Here is a 19671-nt window from a genome sequence, read left to right as displayed (position 1 = left end):
CTGATACTGTGTTATCTCTACTTCATCCTTGTGGGATCCAACAAGAACCGCCACATTCCCAGCCTTTGGAACTTCACACAGTTTCATTTCCTGCAGGACATTTTTTTTGCCCTAACAAATGGCACAAACCCAAGAACATCAGCATAAAGTAACCTTGTAAGGTTAGAAATTCTGACCTGGTCTTCACCAGGGGAACCTTTAGCCATTTCTGACCAGGATTATATTAATGGCTCTTCCCAGTGGTGTCTCATTGCTGTCCCAGACACACTACTGCAGGTATTCAGTCTCCAAAAGATTCCATGGGCTTTTTGTTTCTCTGCCAGCTGGGATGTGGACAGTCTTTGTCCAGGAACTAAAACAACAAAGTCATTCCAGCAGGCAACCACCAGAATTTGTATTCTATTGGATTTGTGTGTTTGAACTGGCAAGAGCTTTATGAAAACAAAAAGAAAACAGTGAAAACTGGTATAACCTCCCCATAGCTCTGAATATTGAAGGAGCTATTAATATTTCAGACAATATTGTCACGTATTTTAAAAGAGAGAGGTTACTCTGAAAAAGGATGCATGAACATAATGTTAATGTGGTTTTACAGATTTTGACCCGATCCTGTTTACTATACACTGCTCATGTATTGAATTTGGTGAGAGCGGCTGTTATTGCTACCAAAAAAAAATGAGGATATACAGTCAGAATAATTTCTCTGATTGTGAACATCTCTCACAGCCATTATTTTTTTTTCTCCAGGGATGTAATTTTAGGTTCTTGAGTCTTTTTCTGTACAACATCAATCACCTAGAACTACCATTTACTTTTAGATATAGCAGGATACAGGTAATAGTGCACAGCATCTGGTTTAAGCTATTCACACAACTATTTTCAAAAGTTATTCTTTGAGCAAGGACATGATAAATCACACGGCACACTGCTTACCATCTCTTCCTATTCACTGAGTATCTTCTGCATCACAGTTGGTTTTTTTTTTTCCTCTGGAAATGATTTAAGGTTTGATTTCAGCAGGGACACGCATCTAATTTTGCAAAGCTTCCAAGTGACCATCATACACTAGTTTTCAGAACGTTGATTTCTATCCTGAAAATTTCAGGCCTTTGGTTACCATTGAACCCAACAGTTTAAGAACATTACTAACTCACTCTTGAATCATTAGAAATAGTATAAAACACATCATTATACTTCTCTACTACAGGCTGGAGGAAAAACAAGGCAACTGAGAAGAAAACAAGTGTCAAAAATTATTCTGGTGGTCAAGAAACCATTTTCTTATACTAATTGTAATTACTTTAAAAGCTTGAACATCCTTTCTCCTAGTGTTTCTGCTTGCAATTTTAAAGGCTTCTACAATTAATATGTTGCTTCAACAGGCAAGCTAAACTGTCCAGCTGAGTGACTAGCATCACCTACTCTTCAGCTGTAGGAGATCATAAGAGTAAAATAAATGACAGGACAAAAAAGAGTGGGAGGAGGATAAACATTGTGGCTCACAGTGTTCTGCACTGGTATTATTGCCACTAATAATCAATAAGAAAAATGCATCTATGTCTCTTAATATATCTATTATTTTTTTCTGTTATTTTTAAGTGTATGTATTCTGAAGAGACTGAATTAATTTAAAACCTTATTTTCTTAAGATAAAAATAAAATCCAGAGAAAATCACATTCAGTCATAATAGACATTCTGTTTTCCAGGTTTTTGCAGAGTGGCCCAGCCCTAACAATTTTTTTCAGAATTTAATATTCATACTGAAAAACAACATCCCCAGATGTCAGGTAACTGATATTCATACGTATTCATGCACACAGAGGCAGCGCAAGTAAATAACCATTCTTCATTGTTTTGGGGGGCAACTGACAGCCTGAAAAACTTCATTATTTTTCAATTTTTACATGGTTCTCGCATTGAGAGGGAAGCGAAGTCTGATTCTTATTCATGTGTACAATCCTGTTTTGCAGCTCATGTTTTAAGTAGACAAAAGAATCCATTCACTCATTTATAAATGCTTTAATTAAAATCCATTCAAGGGTCACTGCTCTATTCTTCTTTTCCTTGCTGCTTCTCACTGCTTGATTCTCCAAGTGCTTTACAGAAGAAAAGCTCTACCAAGGATCTCTGTGAATCACTAGTGGTTCTTCACCACAGCTTCAAGACCACTGACAAAATTAAAAAGAAGGTTTATTGCCCAGGCTTGAATCACAGCCACAAACACTAATGTTGGTATGAAGAAATTGCATCATCAAAAGCAAAATGTAGATGTCATTTAACCCTTCAGTTAATATAACCACCTCCAAATATTCAGCCAAATTTTTAGGGTTACATCTGAAAACATAACAAAAATATGCAAGAAACTTCTTCATGAACACTCACTTATCATGCTTCCTGTAATCTTGGTCAATAATATAGTGGACAAATCACAGGAATCATTCAGGAATTAATAAGAATGAGATGGACTATCGCACCATGGAAAATATTAATATATTCATAATAAAAGCAGATTAATTTTTAATTTTGACTGAAATTATGTTTTAAAAAATAAACCAAATAATTTTAGACTGTTTCCCTCCCAATATTTTACTAGCAAACTAATAGCATCCCCAGGCTGGCATCTTTCTAAGCAGCAGTATATGCACATAAGCTGGAAGAGAAGTTCAGCATCTATGTTAGGGGTACCCTTACAGGACATCTCTTGCACACTCAACAGAACAGCATCTATCAGCCACACCTTCCAGGTTTTCTTTTCCTTGTTTTCTTTGCCAAGTAATATCCCAGAAAGCAGAAGCTGTGGCTGCAAACCAGCTTGTATACAGTCACTAGCATCCTATATGCCACAGTTTGGAAGCCCTTACCTTAAAGCTTTTCTGCCACCAGTCTGCATTTTTTTCCATGTATTGGGAAGACCTCAGAAAGCAAATTAGTATATGGCAAAGGAAATAATGGTGAAATAATTTGAGGCACTGACAATCACTCCATTCAGTATTACAATATCCTTCAGAAAACACCTTGGAACAAATTAACATGCATGTATTTTTAGTCATATTTTTTCTGGGAGTGAAAAAAAGCTAAGAAACAGGTTAGATTCATAAATGAAAATGTATTTCACCTTTATACATGCTATACATGTCATGCAAATACAGAAATCTACAATGACACCATAATAAAATATAATGTGACATTTGTCAAACACAAGGTATCACGTCAAAACAAACTGGTTTTGTTTGTTTACTATTTAGGAAATAGATGAAGGACTAATTTGGAAGACACAGTACCATGCTACAGCTTACTGCACAGCTAAAGTATTTCTCTGGAGTACGCTAACATAAATAGAGCTGGGTTGTTGGAGTTACGTTTTCTTTATACATCACACATAATGTCATTGGTTACTTTCCCATTGCTGGCTTTAAAAAGCACTAGCATGGGGCTACAACTGAGCTCAAGCTACACTGTGAACTCCTTAATATGTGAAATAAAAAAAAAAAATCAAGATACACCCCCCCGTCCAAGTTTTCACTTTGTTTGTGTTAGTGTCTGAAGCGAGTTGTATTTATAATTTATTCTTTATAAGGAACTTGGACAAAAGTGTTCCCAAAGCAGCACATGATTTAGCATCAAGTTATCATAGTTCACCAACAGAAATAAAGTTAACATTGTATGGCACATAGATATTATACATCTCAATGTGAATTTTTCCATACAGATTCCTAGAGAATTGTCAAGGGTGCGAGCAACATTCCCTGTGTCTCACCCTTTGTATTTCTGCTGCAACATTTGCATATTGTTTTGCTGCTGATTGAATCGTGGTTTGTTGAGCCTACAGGAAACCTAAATAATTTTCAACATGATAGAAACCCTGCTCATACTAACCAAGTGTCTGCACTGTCAAACATTAACATGTTACCTCAACCCCCGACCACTCAACTTGTATCTACTACAGCTATACTATATGTATTAAGGGATTACACTAGGCATTTTGCCTACTTTTTTTTTACAGGTGTTACATAAGTATGTTTTAAAACACATAGTTGATTGTTGCTCCCAGACTAATTAATATTAACCAGTAAGTGCCACTAGTGACTAAAAGTGTCAACATAACCATAACAGGGTAACTCCCACACTCCACAGTCAGTAAGAAGGCTCTTTTTGATTCCAGCAGCTGTCTATTTTCAAGCCTCTTCAGCTACAGGTTTGAATTATACACCTGCATAAAAGTTGCCAGTAAATCCTTATTAAAGAAAAAAAAGGTAGGCACAAAACTGAAGAACAGAGTAGTTTTTCATTTCAATGCACTGTGGCAAATCTCATAATTATTTACAAGAAAAAGATGTCTAAACAGATATATGATAAAGCTTAAGGAGGAATCATTTTAAAATAAAACGCACAGGTAAAAATCACAGTGAAGTGTTGAGATGAATTTTACATTAAAGGAAAAAATAAGTGCTTTGTTAGCAGCTAAAGCTCAAATTCTAATGCACACTCAGTCTTCCCGGAAACTACTGAGGCTCTAGATCACTGGTTACTGACAGAAGCAGCCAGTTATTTAACATATTCCCTGGGAAGACAAAGTTATACTCAGCTCTGATTATTTGAAATCCAGTGTTCAAGGACTGCAGAAACTTTTTCAAGCGACAAGCTTATATTTTACTGCCAGTAGCATCACAGGGATACATATCCTCCACAAATTGCTACCTCTGTCAATTAAAAGAAAGAGAAGAATATCAAGTCAGCTGTGCAAGTTATGTGACCTCAGTTTTGCAATTTAGAATACACTTTTTACAAGAAAATTGTCTGTGACATTGTACCTTCAGATTGTCACTACTTTGTGCTTTTTTTCATCTTGTTTGCTGGCTTTCCAAGACAAGTGATTCTACACCCTGCTGCGAGTATTTACAGAAGCAGCAAAGAGCAAGCAGCAACAATAACAACTATTTTCTAGTCTGGCCCCACTTTTAACTGTTTCCTTCGTGCAAATAGGCTCCAGAGACTTAGAGGAGAAGTATTATATTAATTAAGAAAAAAGCGTGGCTCTTCTCACTATATTCTGAGTGCATAAAGGAAAAGTTCCATTTACCTGATGCTTTCAGTTGCTACTATATGCTCAGTTTGCATGATGCCACTTGCTCCAAATATGAAAAGATTATGCTGAATTTACATATTCAAGAGATCAGGTCCCTTCCCCTCTCTGCATATGCTGTTTACAACTATTGTATTTTTCTAACAAGCTCATAAGTAATGACAGAAACTTATTGTAAGTAAGATGTATATCCCAATACTGTACCTTTATCGGTTCTACTGAAAAGTGAGGTTGTCAACAGATAGAATTAAGTGTATTTTCCTGTCCTGGACTGTTAAATCCCTCGATCAGGTTTTTGTTACAGTCATCTAGGCTAATGGTGTCACTGGACATCTTGGAGTATGCAGCTTGGCCTGTGAAATCCAAGAGATCTTCAAGAGCCTTGGCGTTACTTGTCCCATTTTGGTCCAAAGAAACCCCAGGCATAAGTTCATTCATGGGTGAATATTCAGGGATAGAGATAAGTTCTTCTTTTGAAACTGGGCTATAGAGAAGATAAACAAAAGATGCAGTGTAAGAGGTGTGTACCTTTTCATTAGGTTACAAAGAAAATAATCTTCTGACTGTCCAAAAACTACTAATTAAGACCAGCTGAAGCAAGCCTTTTCCTAGAATACATCCCAATCCAAACAAAAAGCGGTTCCCTGTACTGAATGGAAGGTTGTAGCTCACCCATATTCCTTAAAGATTAAGGTTTGCCACAGCTGTGTGATGTGAACACTCTTCTCCTAAAAACACATTTCTGGTAGTTTACTGCCAACCCAGTATTTTAGTTGCTGCACCATTCCCTTGGTTAAATGTTTATTGCATCTTGCTGATATTTACTGACCCTGTAAATGTTTACCTAAAGTACTAACACTTCACAGCTTAAAGAAAAAGTTCTTTTTCAGGACTTTGTGATATACTTCAGACATTAAAAATCCTAGAATTTAATTTAAGAAGTGCTGCTACCAGCTGATGCTTTGCTGAAACTAGTAAGGCTAGACCATTTCAGTTTGGAGAAGAGAAAGCAGAGAAAGAGTTTCATGAAGATTTTTAAACCATTAAATATTGGTGAATAAGTTGAGGGCATAACTATTGCACATCAAGTCCTGCAACACAAAACCTATAGGGTCCCAATAACACCAGAAAGAGAATATGTTTAGCACATTAGAAAGAACCTAATTTACTGTACTGTGGAACTTGCTGCCAGGTGAGGTCCTGGATGCAAACATTATCATCAGGTTGAAAAAGAAGCTGGATAAACAGTTCTATTAGTGGATATTTCAGAGGGCAGGATGAGTTTTGCTCTCTAACATCCCTAATGCAACACTTCTGTGTGTTCTTGGGTTGCAGAAAGTGGTGGGCTCATGTGCTCTCTCTAACTAGTTTTTCTTATTGATTGTGTCTGAGACTATCCCAGTAGGGCATTTCTTATTTGTTTATGCAGATTTACTGGAAATACTGGAAAAGTATGAGAGGTTAAGTTGGCTTCCTGATTAAGGAAGCACTGTATGAAAACTGTGTTTAAAATTCTGAGCTAGCTTTCTCATAGCAGCCTTAAATTATAAACTTTCTTCTTTCCCAGAAGTCCTTCCATCAGAATCCAACAGTATTTAACACACACAAAGTTATTTACAGATTTCTACACCATTATTCCAGTTAAATACAAATTCTAAATGAATGATTTTCTTTATTCTGTTTGTATGGAGGGAAAAAAGCTCATGAATCATAACTATGCAGTCTTGACACAAATAAAAAAAAAAAGGTGACCTTTGACAGCATACACAGTAGCTACTTTCACAGATCTGAAAGGTCTGGGCAACCTTGTATGGAATCCCTAAGAGATGATTCAATCACCAAATATGTGAGAGCGAGAGGAGGTTCTGTTGACTCCATTCTGAAGCAACCAATTTGTGGCTGACAGGAGCAGAGTACACCACAGTAAACACCTGACTGCCACATTGTATGGTAGATAAGAAGCAAAACAGTGAAGTATTAACAAAAGAAACAGAAAACTTTGTGTCTGATACGAATTCCACAATTTCTATTGCTAGATATGGTCTGTACCTCACATCCATGGACTGAACCTCATCTGTTGAATCTTCCATGCTGTTAGATTTCCCATCAACAGCCTCCAGCTGAATAAGTCCTGCAACTGACTTCAGTCCATTAGCAACTACATCTTGGGAGGGGATTACAGACGCAGCACTTTCTAAGCTTTTATTTTTCAGGCAGGTTGCCAATCCATTGATCTCTATAAAACAAGGTCAGAAATCATGACAGGAGCAACTTCTTTATTTAAATAGTTAAAAAATAAAAATAGCAAATGCTTTTAAGTTACAGATTGAGTAGAAATGAAGACTGACATTGCAGGAGGGCTTGGTTTCACCTATGACTCATACTATACTGTAAATTGCCTTTTCTAAAACTGCTCTTTATGCTTCACCTTTTAAACCTGAAGAAATAAGAAGAGATTTTTATATCTTTTACATTATGTACTAAAAGTCTTAGCCTGGGAAAGTAAAAAAAAAATACAGAAAAGTGCCCTACTGGTATATTTTATTTAATAATGCTTTAAATGCATGCAAAAATTTTCTACCAAGCATCGAGCCTATTGGTAGACTGGAACTTCTCATTTAAAGAAATGCTATGTCAGGTACTAAAATGAAAGAGAAACTTTCTTCTGCTTCTGCTTACATAGCAAAATAAAGCTAAATCTCCAGTTTTTAAGATTACATTTGTTGCTTATGCAAAGGTAGCTGTTCTTTTTGATATGAAAACAAAGAACCTGTGATAACAGATAACACACAGTGCTCTGCCTGAGATAACAGAACTCTGGAAGAACTAACTGGGAAAGCAGGTCAAAAAATATGGCAAATTTTACCTGGCTGGCTGAGAACAAGGGTCTTTGGTTGCTTTTCCACATTCAGAATTGATGGTACCTCCAGTTTTGGCTCTTCCTTCTGTAATCAAGTAATGAGTCAACTGTATTAGACAAAGGACAGCAGCCTTCATGGAACTGAATGGACTTCAAACTTGTGAGAATGCCCAGAGCCATGGGGCAGTCAAAGGCCACTGACAGCAAGAGGAATTCCCCCCCAGCTTTTTTAATGAGGCATAGCATTTCTTTTCTTTTTGGAGTAACAAAAAAGAAAGAAAAAAGAAAAAGAAAAAGAAAAAGAAAAAGAAAAAGAAAAAGAAAAAGAAAAAGAAAAAGAAAAAGAAAAAGAAAAAGAAAAAGAAAAAGAAAAAGAAAAAGAAAAAGAAAAAGAAAAAGAAAAAGAAAAAGAAAAAGAAAAAGAAAAAGAAAAAGAAAAAGAAAAAGAAAAAGAAAAAGAAAAAGAAAAAGAAAAAGAAATCTCTGCAAGTAACTGAAGAAACAGCTTTCTTAGTAGAAAACTTAGAATAGAAGTGAAAACTTGACTCTGTCACTTTCTAGCTGAACACAATTGCCTGTCTCTCAATCTTTCATTCCTGGCGGGCTTACCACAGAGAGCTCAGTAAGTAATTCACTGTCTGGTACAAAGGAGGAGAAGATACATCACTGCAGCAAACATTACAGCTCCAGCTTCCAGGAATGTGCTCTTGCCACCTTGATAGATCGTGAGGGAGGGAAGTCTACAGCAGCTGCCTAAAGCTGTGTCTCTGCAGCAGTGGCACAACAATAACTGTGACGCAGTAGCAATCATTTTCGGTTCAAAATCAAACTAAAATCTAAGTGTAGTGTACCCAAGAAAACCTACTGGCATGGGAATACTCTAGGGTTTAATTTTCACATAGGGGTTAGAAAACAAAATAAAAAAACCTTGCAACCATGCACTGTTTCATACCTTTATTTCTGGTGTTTCACTCCTCCTTGTTCTTTTCATTATTTCCTCTATTCTCTAGAAATCCAAATAAATCCAAGGATAAGAAGATGGATGGAATATTTAACAAAAGAGAATGATAAAGGGGGGAAAAAACAGAAAAAAATGAAAAACTTTACTTCTATGAACTCTTCCTTGTCTGTCTCAAAAAAGGAAGATAAATAAGAATAATAAGAAAAACAAAAGACAGAAGACATCTGGGAGCTGGCTTTCATATATCACATCTCACAGAACATGACTTTTTCTATAGATGCAATTTAGAGACAAATATTTTAATGCCAGGTGTTTATAGTTATGAGTTGTGCTCCAGCTCTGGAAGATATTGCTTTTCTCACTATTTCCAAGTAGTTATTTAAAAATAACTATGCTTGTTGGAATGGAAGACTAAAATGAAATATCTGAAGTTTTTCTTGCTGGAAATGTGCAAGGCATTACGCTAAAATGTTTTTTTTTTACTTCTTTGTTCACTAAAAATATCCCAAACTTCTCAAACTTTGTCTCTTCACAATACTGTGAAAAAAAAACTTTCATATTCAAAGATATTTGATAAAGACAAAGATATTTGGTTTGGTATTCTGATCTGCAACTGCAATATGCCTCCAGCTCAGTGGTAAACAGTTAAAAATATCATATAGGAATAACATATATGGAAAGACAACCTTTTATAACCAGCCAGAGGTCTGCAGCGCTGCAGTTATTCTTTCTTTCCTGCCACATACCAGTAGATAAAGCTAAATTATGCACCTCCATCCATTTCCTTGTGTGGCAGTGCCCTAAGAGCCCTGATGCCTCAGCATAATGCAACCAGAGAGAAGCCAGGTGGGAGAAAACCTGTTTGTCTATCACTTTAGCTTTCTCAATTAATGACATGGACCTTTTGCTGAGTAAGTTTAAAAACAAAGTCATTCATTTTCCTCAATAGTCTGTGATGTCCTGGGTTGGGCGGGAATTGATGTTTGCCTTGGCATGGCATTCCCTGTTTGTCTCAGGCATTTAACTTTGTGGGTAAAGACTAATTTTGTTTGTTTAGTACCTAGTAGAAAGTTCTTTGGCTTAAGCAATTCCACTTTGTTAGAAATTTTTACATCCACATGCAAGAGGCAAACACCAAATTAGGCATAAATACCAACCTGTAATCCCTTCAGATTATTATTTTCAGATACTACTGGGCACTTCTTGGGTCATGCATTTTTAACAAGAAATGAAATAATTATCTTAAATGAGACAACAGTATCTACCTTCTTCCGCTCCAGCCTTTCTTGCTCAATTTGCTGCATGATTTGTTCCCTTTCAAGACGAAGCTGCTCAGCTGCTTCACGGGCTTTCATATCTGCTTCTTCCTTCTAATCAAAATGTGTAAAATACAATACAGTCATTAGTTATTTCAGGTAGATTACCAGATACTAGGAAGTATTTTTTTTAATGTATACAAATATTGGCATACATATATAAGTATGTAAAATTTCACATTTGTGTTTGAGATGGTACCTGTTTCTCAAGTTTAGCTTGGAGCTCCTTTTCTTTTTTTTCTTTTAGGATTTGTTCTTCCTCGGCTCTTCTCCTGGCTTCCTCTTCCACCTTTTTTCTAGCTTCTGCTTCTTCACGTTTTCTTTCCTCCTCCTTCTTACGTGCCTCTTCCTCTACACGAAGTCTTTCTTCTTCTGCCTTTCTTTTCTGTTCTTCTCTTTCAAGCCTGCAAAATGATATAACAGTATCTTTAAAAGGTTTCATCTTGTTTAGCATGAACTCTATAGTGTGTATGCCAGGCAATCAGCTGTAACTGGTAATGTATGCATTGGTGCATGTAGTAATGAAAAATGGCAAGAAAGAGCAGAGAGGTTCAGCACATGCCCATAATTTGGGGCGCTATCAAACTTTTCTTTTCATTTGATTTTTTGCTGCCTAAAATATTTCCTAGAAATTAAAATTTCCCTTTGAAAAAAAAAAAGGTGTCAAAGAAAACATTTCTATTCTAATTTCAATTAAAGCTTCAATAATAAACACATCCCTCTTCCCCTCTACTTCATACCAAGAATGCTGCTATCTACAAACAAGCAAGTACTTTTTTTCCTTTGTTTCAGCCAAACATACACAAATGGGATGAGTAGCAGCAAAATCCACCAAACACAGTGGTATAACAGAAAAACTGTGTCTAAACTCCACCTGTGAGATCTCTTGGACCACTCAGGGACATCACACTCCTTTGTCACCACATTCAAAAGCTGCTTTGACAACTGATCATTCTTATCCTAGATTATCAGAGATTCAGAAAATATTTCCAGATTTTCCCTTCTCACCATATTTTCAAAAAGACAGACAAAATTCAGTTTAGACTAGGTTTAGTCATTTACTATTAAGAGCTTGAAAGAAGGGTGTAATCTGTTGACATTTGCAACCAGCATCCCATGCAGAGAAAAACCTGAAGGCTTGCTCCCAGAACAGAGCCAGAATTTCAATGCACAGACACTGCAACCTTCCTTGCACCCACACTCTTCAAGCCCTCAACTGCCTTCAACAGAGTTGGACAGGGAGATAAGATTCAGGTTAATTTGTTGAATATGCCTTGCTATTTATGGCATATACTATTACTGCAAGACTTTCTTCTAAATGAACCAGCTCATTTAAAACTGTCTCAAATGTTTTTTTAACAAAATTAAGTAATTCAGGTATGTCCACACAAACCTGAAGTGTTTGAATGAGTAACAGTTTCTTCAGACTTCTTAAAGAGGCGAAATCATTATTTTCTACCTGCACTGGTTATAAAGACTGCAGAAGAAACTAATGAATTATGAGTCCAAGTGGAAAGAAATTCACACTTATATGTAAGCTCCCACCTTAATTCTAAATCCATCAAGCATTTTCAGTGATACAGTTTAAAACAGTAGCTAATAATTCTCTCAAAGGAACAGAGATACCTCTCCCGTTCTTCTCTTTCCTGTCTCTGCCTCTCCTCTTGTTCTTTTTGCAGGCGGGCCTGTCGTCTTTTTTCAGCCAGAATTTTGGAGGCTTCTTCTGCATCAGTTGTTCCTGCTGTGATCTTCCCTAGGAGATTACCAAGGGTGGAAAGTTAGGCAGGGAACTGAGAATGCTCAGCACTTCCACACTCACACAGAGCCTAAATCAGGCCTGGTACACACTGATATGACACCTTTGCTTTAAAGAACACACCTTACCACTTTCAGCAGATAAGACTATGGAATAGATAAGGGCTTTTCAGATGTGGGTACACCTGGTGAAAACTATTCATTTACTTGTTCCATTATGTACCTTTCCACATTCTCTTAAGTCCATGATTAAGCAGTTTCACAAAAAATCCCAGTTCATCACAGTTTAAAAGCCTCAGGAAGCCACAATACTTTGCAATTTATTGTTTCAGTAAGACTCACCTTCACTATTTTCAGTCTTCCCTGCAGAAGGCACAAGCTTCTCAGAAGCCACCTGACCTGCATCATCAGTGCGTGCTCCTGGGGATTTCTGATTACTGATGTTTTCTTTCTCCTTGTCTGCTTTCTTTTTAGGAGTTTCCTGGTTGAGATTAGAAGTGGCACGATGCTTCACAGGAGAAGCAGGATATTGTTTGGCATTTTTAGGGGACTGAGGATAAGTCTTTGAGACTGCCCTGATGAGGTAAAACAAAAAATCAAACAGGTCATACATTCTGCAGTTTCAAATCAAACTCCATCCTCACATATATGGCTCTTTCCTTTCTCTGGCTCCAGAGGATTATAAATTGCTTGCACAATACTGCACTTGCATATACTGGATGTAAACAATCAGAACCCAAAATGCAGGGAACTGGCATGCAAGTACAAATGATTACAGAAAATTCTCATTTAAAAAAACAGTAATACTGCTCAAGTTGTAGGAAAGAAAATGTGAACAGATACGGACTACCTAAACCCAATTACTTTAGTAATGGCCATTTTATAACAATTTCGTCAATATTGCTTTATTCAGTAGTCCTCAACATTTAAAGCAAAGCTATGGCTGTTTTCTCTCTGCAGTGATTTTAATGAGTTGTGGTGTGCTGCTTTCACCTAAATACCTCCTTCTTAAGCATGGTCTTTCTCTACTAGTACCAGATTTCCTAAAATAGCACCAAATGTTACTGCATACCAAGGTAAAGCTGGGCACCACAAAAAGAGACAGAACTGACCAAGCCATTGTGCAGTCAGCTCCACTGTCTCTGTTAGCACTTTAATTGCCACCAGCACAACAGACACAAGGCTCAAAACTCATCCCCTGCAATCTTTCACAGGGCTGTACTTGTGGTGGTGGCAGCAAGTGACAGTGACGGAGCTGACAGGTCAGTTGGCTCTTGCATACTTTAGGTGGAACAATAACCTCAAAGTCAGTTCTGGCAAAGTGGAGAGGAAAAGTATACTTGATATTCACTTAAAATACGTGCTCATTAGGGAGCGCAGATTATCAGGAAACAGAAAACTACACCCAAACACCATTCATTACTTACACAGCATGAGTAACCAGCACTAAATACTTAGAACATCAAGAGAGGCTGGGCTGTGTGACTAAGTGGTATGGAAGTAACGAGATTAGAATCTCAAAATAATGATTTATGTGAGTCCCATTAGAAGTAATAAACCTACATTAAAGTGAACATTATACATACAGCTTTAACCTTCCTCATGGTCCTGCAATTATGAAATAAATGTATTATCCCTTATCACTTTTTTTTTATCTACACAATATATAGAGTTTCATTTACTATAACATGTTTTCTGACACTCATTTTGGAAGACCACAAGCATGAAAAACATGGATGATGGATGCAAATGAATGGACTGGAGTGAAGAGGTTTTTACAGATCTAGCTATAGTATTGTGTGGCCAGAGATTATTGTAACTGAAACAGCATATGCATTACAGAGCAGACAATAAAATTAAATCTTTCAACTCCTTGCCCCCATCCCCCCAGTTCAAGAATTCAGGAAAAGCAAGGGTTCTTTTCCACAATAATATGCTGCATATGAAAGAGGCTGAGACATCAGAACACAGGGAACTCATTCAGAGCTGCCCAGTTTGTGGGGAGGAAAAAACTGCACAGCTCTGCACCACCTATAATTAAAGAGCCATCACAGACTCAAATACCCCTTCGGCTGGTGGAACAGTAGCACCCAGCTAAATTACCCTTTGCCTGGAGGCCCCAGAGCTCCCTGCCAACTCAGATCCTTGCACTTGGTCCTTGCCTAAGCTAAGTGATAGGTATGCCAGTACCTGGCCTCCTAACCTGCTGATACTGACCCCATGTCCTCACTTGTCTTTGGAGCAGTCTCCTTAAGGCCTCTGCTGGCCATCCCTGGACTCTTGGCTGGCCCTTGTCACCTGCTCTGGTTGCTTTTTTGTCTGCTCTAGGATAGGGTCCTGTGGGTGAAGTCCCTGTTCTTGTCTGCCAGGCTACCATCCATGACTCCTGACTCACCTTGCCTTGCAGGGCAGTCTGCTCCAGCTACTCCCTGACAAAAAACAAGCTTGGGAAGATGTGGACAGGTAATTCTGTTTCCAGCTCTTATAAAAACAGCAATGGGATAAGGAAATTAGATCAGCTGTTGTTGACCAGATCTGGATTTAGCACTGTCATTAGTGTTCTCTTGAGGATATAGGTCCTTCTAAAGACAAAGGCAGGTATGTCAAGACCCCGCCTACATATGTACATCTTGGATGTACATCATTACAGTAACTTCCAACTGCATTGCATAAAACCAAAGTCTAAATAAAAACCAAACAACATTTCTTATGCTTCTCTGCAGCACACAGTATACTTTTGTTAATCAGACAGTTCTTCAAAGCACAGTCCCTTTTTCTCTTTGGTTTACATTTCCAACTTTACCCCACACTCCTTGCAATGCTTTTTATTTAACTTGTTGTGACAGGAGGAGCAAACCAGGCATATAACTAAGGCCGAGTCATTTTCAGTATTAGCACAGAAGTTATTGTTCTCTAATAAAGACATGACAAATTAAAGAGGTAAGAAGGAGTCTAGTCATGAGAGCTATGCATCTTGCACTGCATAGGAATTAGAGGACAATGGCTACACAGCTTACCTGTTGGACTAGAACCATATTCTTAATCTATCATTTGAGCAACTCATCTTTGAACTTTTAGACCTACATATTTTTTTTTCCCCAACAGCTCTTTGGCCAGAAGAACATGTAACAAAGCATGGTTCTGCTTGTTTTAAAGCTATATAAGGGGGAAGCCTATAAAAAACCAGATTACTGCAAGGACAACGGTGTATCGTGAGGCATGAAAAGCTGAGAAAGCTCATCCTGAATAAGATTTTTTTTTCAGAAAATTAAAATGACGTATTGGATGCCAGTAGAAAGTATGAAATGAACACTAGTTTTCACCTTGTATTTAAAACATTGCCAATTCAGCATCCTCAACATTCATAAACACTTGCAGAATTGTTGGTGGAAAAAACAATACTTATAATACTATTTTAAATGATGCTACTTTTTAACAGAGAGGGTGAAACCTGATTGTGAAGACAGAAAAATAGGATTACTAAGGGGAAATCTATGAACACTTGCATAAGGGGGTGCTTAGATTGACAAAATGTTTTGGTTTTGTCTTAGGAGAAAAGGAAAAGGATCTAATGAAACCCTGATAAAAATGTGGAAACCTTGTGTTGACATGGAGGCAACAGCTTGTAAGAAGAAATTCTCATCATGATCCCTACAATGCACTGCAAGAACCTCTATCAGGTCTGAGGATCCACTGATTCTTATATTACAATGCTCTTATTTAATTAAAAGAGGAATAGCCCATACTGTAGAAAAATATCTCAGAAGGAGCACAAGAGGAGTTCTGAGCTTATTTTTGCTAAGCATAGAAAATAAAGTACATGTAGCACATGAGTCAGAGGTCACATCCAATTTTGTCCATAAACAGCAGGGGAGAGAACAGCTTGAACACGTTTCTTGAAAAGCCAGGTACGTGACAGGTCACTGGTTACAGCAGTTCAGAAGGCTGACTTTAAATGACAAATCTGCAGCAATGCCAGAGCTGCATGCCTTTTGTCCTGTCTCCCTATTAATTCAGCAAAAGCTCTGCTGAAACCACACCAAAGACTTGCATGTTCTCAAATGCTTTCTGAGACTGCTCTGATTACAAGCTGTTCCTGGGTTCTGACATTTTTTCCCTGTTACCTGTGATATTTTCTCAAAACCAGTTTTCTTTCACTCTTAGTTTTGATCTTTTCTAGCCCGAGAAAGATTTATTTCTCTTTTAAATTGCTTAAAAGAGCACTAACTCAGCATAGGTCTATAGAATAATTATTGTGATAGCTGTATTATTACAGATGTTTCCAAAATCTTGAATTGGCACATTCTCTATCTAGTTGCTGAAAAAAACCTCAAAATAGTTGTGATCCAACATTCTATCCATTGTTTTTATCTCTCCAAGGCAAAACAAAGATCAAGAGTAGTAAATGTAGCACATATCAAGTAAAATCTAAAACTAGGTCACTGCTGAACATAGAAGCTACTTCTGTGAGGAATTCACCACATGCAGACTCCTTTCTAACAGGTCATTTTTAAAACTCAAAAAAAGTTCAGACTTTTTTGTACTACTGTAGGCTTATACTTCATCGGTATTCTGTAATTTGATTGAGAATGGGGATTTCTGATGTCAAAGTGTGTCCCAACAGCTGCAGTGGGATGTCACCAAAAAGAACTCCCAGACTGCAGGTTCAGGTAGTGAAATTGTGAGCAAAGGACACTGACACAGACTGGCAACTAGAAATGAACCCAGAGCCACCCACATCCAATGCTGTAGTTCCTTTTCCCTTTCCCCTTGCACCTTTCTCCCACTCAGATGAAGCAATGCTTTGGCAAAATAAAGTAACACAGAGGCTTGTCAGAACCTTCCATTTTTATTCACTGGCTTATACTATGGATTTTCTGAAGACACTTAAAACTAAATTCTACTTCCTTGGTTCCACCAGGCCCCTTTAGTTTCAGAGGAACTATTTACCCAAAGACATGTGAAGGACACAAGCTTTAGTGCTTTGCCCATCTATAAGGTAGCACACTTCACTACTCTCTGAGGGATACTGCAAGAATAAAATGATTAATATAGAGATCTTCAAAGATAAAGCTTTAAAAAAAAAATCTAAAACCTGGTGCTATTGATCTTGTGAAAGATCTGAAGAACAGGAGCACTTTACATGATCAGTATCTGAAAGCAATTGTAAAAATAAAAGGTAATTTCTCAATTATCCCATTTCACTAAATCAATTAACTTTCATCTTTGCCAACTGACCCACGCTGTATTCAATAGTTTAGGTTTCCTGGTTGTGTGATGTTTCTCAATAGCTACTTTTTCAAATAATCTTCAAGCTTTGAATTCCTTCCTTTTTTTTAATTATTGCTCAACATATTTTATTTTTTTCCCCTTTTCTCCTATTTAGGTCCACACTTATTCATGGATGTTATGCTTCGGACTGAGGTTTTTTTTTCTCTCTCTCAGGAAAAACTGCATGTTCAAGCATTTGTATTTTATTTATGTAATTACTACAAATCTATTCTGCAATTAGTCACTGTCTCTCTTTAGGCTGAAGTTTTATTGCCTTTTTTGTGCCCGTTTCAGTTACTTTACCATGACAAAAAGAAATTTCTTCTCATAAATAAAGAAATAACATATAAGGAAGACAAGAAACTATCACTCACAAACCAAGATAACTGAAGAACTGGTAAATAAAACAATGCCAAGAAAACTGGAATGTCACGTTAAGAAAAATGTATACAGCTAGTTAAGATCTAAATCACTAGGCCATACTGATTGTTTCCTCAACAGCTTTCCAAGTCAAAGAGCTGTGTAGGATCACTAACTACTAATGATGTACAATAGGCATTATTTCTTCCAGGGTATTTTTCTGGCCATATGGTGAGCTGGAAGGAGAAAGATTAAATATGTAGAAGGTTCGTCACGTTGCAAAAAGAATTAATATTTATCTGTATATTTACTCATATTACAGGTACACTTAAATTCCACAGGTAACTTAAATGAAAAGACAAGATTATACAGTTTACAGGAATGTTCAGAAAAACTAACTGCCTATATTTAAACCCATTGGCCAGCCAGATTATTATCTGGCATTTGAGTTGAATGAAGAAATGTGTATCCTTATATAATAATAATAAAATGGTGATCAGAATGCCCTTTTAAATTTTAAACTTCTGGGGGGAAATTTCAATAGTACTGTAGCAGAACTGTTTTTCTGCAAACAATAATAAACACGGATTTAAATTCTATTTGCTGTATCTCTCAAAAGGTCAAGGCATGTGTTCTAAATGATCCACGTTAAGGTTAGATGTTCAGTAATATATTTCTAGCTGTAGTCAGCATCAGATTCTCTTGAAGAAGAGCGGGAGGGAGGAAAAAAGAAAAAAAGGGTAACTACTGAGGCTAACAATTACAAAGAAAGCCATCAGCAGGCTTCTTAATTCCTCCATACAACCTTGCTTCTTCTTCTAAAAACAGTAGTTTATATTCCTTATAGGCGTGAAAACATTTTACTATAAAAAGTTTCTCATAATTTGCACCTCTAGGAAAAAAAGGTGACCATCTTTGCTGAAGCTTTTATGGAAATCAGTACTACTAGTTCAGACCAGGCATATTATCTCAAGAAGCACTAAACGCCTGTGTGTTTCACAAAACCTTTTTACCCCTGATACGTCTATGATGGGCTATACCAGACTTGTAAATGTCTGCCCATCAAGAAGTGCTTTACCCTCAGCAATCCATTTCTCACCAAACATTTTTCCTAATTGTCTCTTGCTATGTCTTTTGTACTGTCTGACTGAACCGAAAGATGGATTCTGAACAGGGAATATCATTCTTCACAGAATAACATAGATTTTTATAGCTCAAACTTTTCTCTGTACACTTTGAAGTGCCACTAAACAATGATCTACTCAACTGTCATGAAATAAGCTGATTGCCACTAACATTTCATATAATTCCATTAGTCACAAAATTTATGTAGTTCAGAATCTGAAAACATTGTATAAGCCATATTGAAAGTTTGAGCATTTGTGGCCCTGTAACATGAACCAAGAACTGCAATTTTTCAATTGAAAGACCAGTTGTTTAGATGACCCAAAGTTAAGTGTATTTATGGAACCAGATACTAATGCCAGCAATAGGTGCTGCAAATTTTAAACACTGAATTTCTGATCAGTATTCATGTTCTGTGCATTTCTTCACACTAGGAAGAGTTTCTCCAAAACAAAACAAACAAAACTGTGTTTAAAAATAAATGTTAAATAAAACTTCACATGAATCATGAATTATTATCATGAAATGCAGTGTGGTAACTTCAAAATACTGAGAAAAGGCAGAGAACTGTTTCTAGTGACCACTAACACAATTTTACATGTGTTCATCTACATCTCTATCTGTATACCTGCATACATATAACTAAAATTAACTTGATTTTACACAACACTTCAAAAGAAGTTCCTCAAGAACCTTCATAGGTAATCTCTTCATAGGTAATAAGAAGCTCACAGCATACTAGACCACTAATAAGAAAAGCATACTTAGGAGTTGCAGGAGATGCAGATCTTCTGGACATGGCGGCAGGAGAATCGGCCCTTCTTAGAGGAGATCCCATACCAGATGATGGAGTTGTGGGTCGCTTCTCTTTCTTTACCTTCTCAGTCTAGAAACAGAGTTCAGTTTAGTTTCCACAATTAGGACCAACACACGAAAAAT

The 19671-nt window shown here is 37.0% G+C and overlaps 1 protein-coding gene across 4 annotated transcripts in view; it reads right to left on the bottom strand.

Moving 5' to 3' along the window:
- Positions 1 to 3087: 3087 nt before the first annotated feature.
- The window catches only part of MAP7D2 (MAP7 domain containing 2), an 82691-nt gene continuing 66107 nt past the window's right edge, over positions 3088 to 19671 (bottom strand). For 3 of the 4 annotated variants that reach the window (XM_030469150.1, XM_030469151.1, XM_030469153.1), the window contains 10 exons: positions 19497 to 19618; positions 12319 to 12551; positions 11848 to 11974; positions 10421 to 10625; positions 10171 to 10275; positions 8897 to 8950; positions 7951 to 8029; positions 7134 to 7320; positions 5289 to 5568; positions 3088 to 4701 (listed from right to left, as the gene is read on the bottom strand). In XM_030469150.1, coding sequence (XP_030325010.1) covers positions 5319 to 5568; positions 7134 to 7320; positions 7951 to 8029; positions 8897 to 8950; positions 10171 to 10275; positions 10421 to 10625; positions 11848 to 11974; positions 12319 to 12551; positions 19497 to 19618 — 1362 coding nt within the window. In that variant the 3' untranslated portion in view covers positions 3088 to 4701; positions 5289 to 5318. The remainder of the gene's footprint in view (positions 4702 to 5288; positions 5569 to 7133; positions 7321 to 7950; positions 8030 to 8896; positions 8951 to 10170; positions 10276 to 10420; positions 10626 to 11847; positions 11975 to 12318; positions 12552 to 19496; positions 19619 to 19671) is intronic. The other variant, XM_030469152.1, reaches the window with a different exon arrangement.

Source organism: Calypte anna, chromosome 1, assembly GCF_003957555.1.
Source record: "Calypte anna isolate BGI_N300 chromosome 1, bCalAnn1_v1.p, whole genome shotgun sequence".
Classification (NCBI taxonomy): domain Eukaryota; kingdom Metazoa; phylum Chordata; class Aves; order Apodiformes; family Trochilidae; genus Calypte; species Calypte anna.
This window is presented reverse-complemented; position numbering and strand designations above follow the sequence as displayed.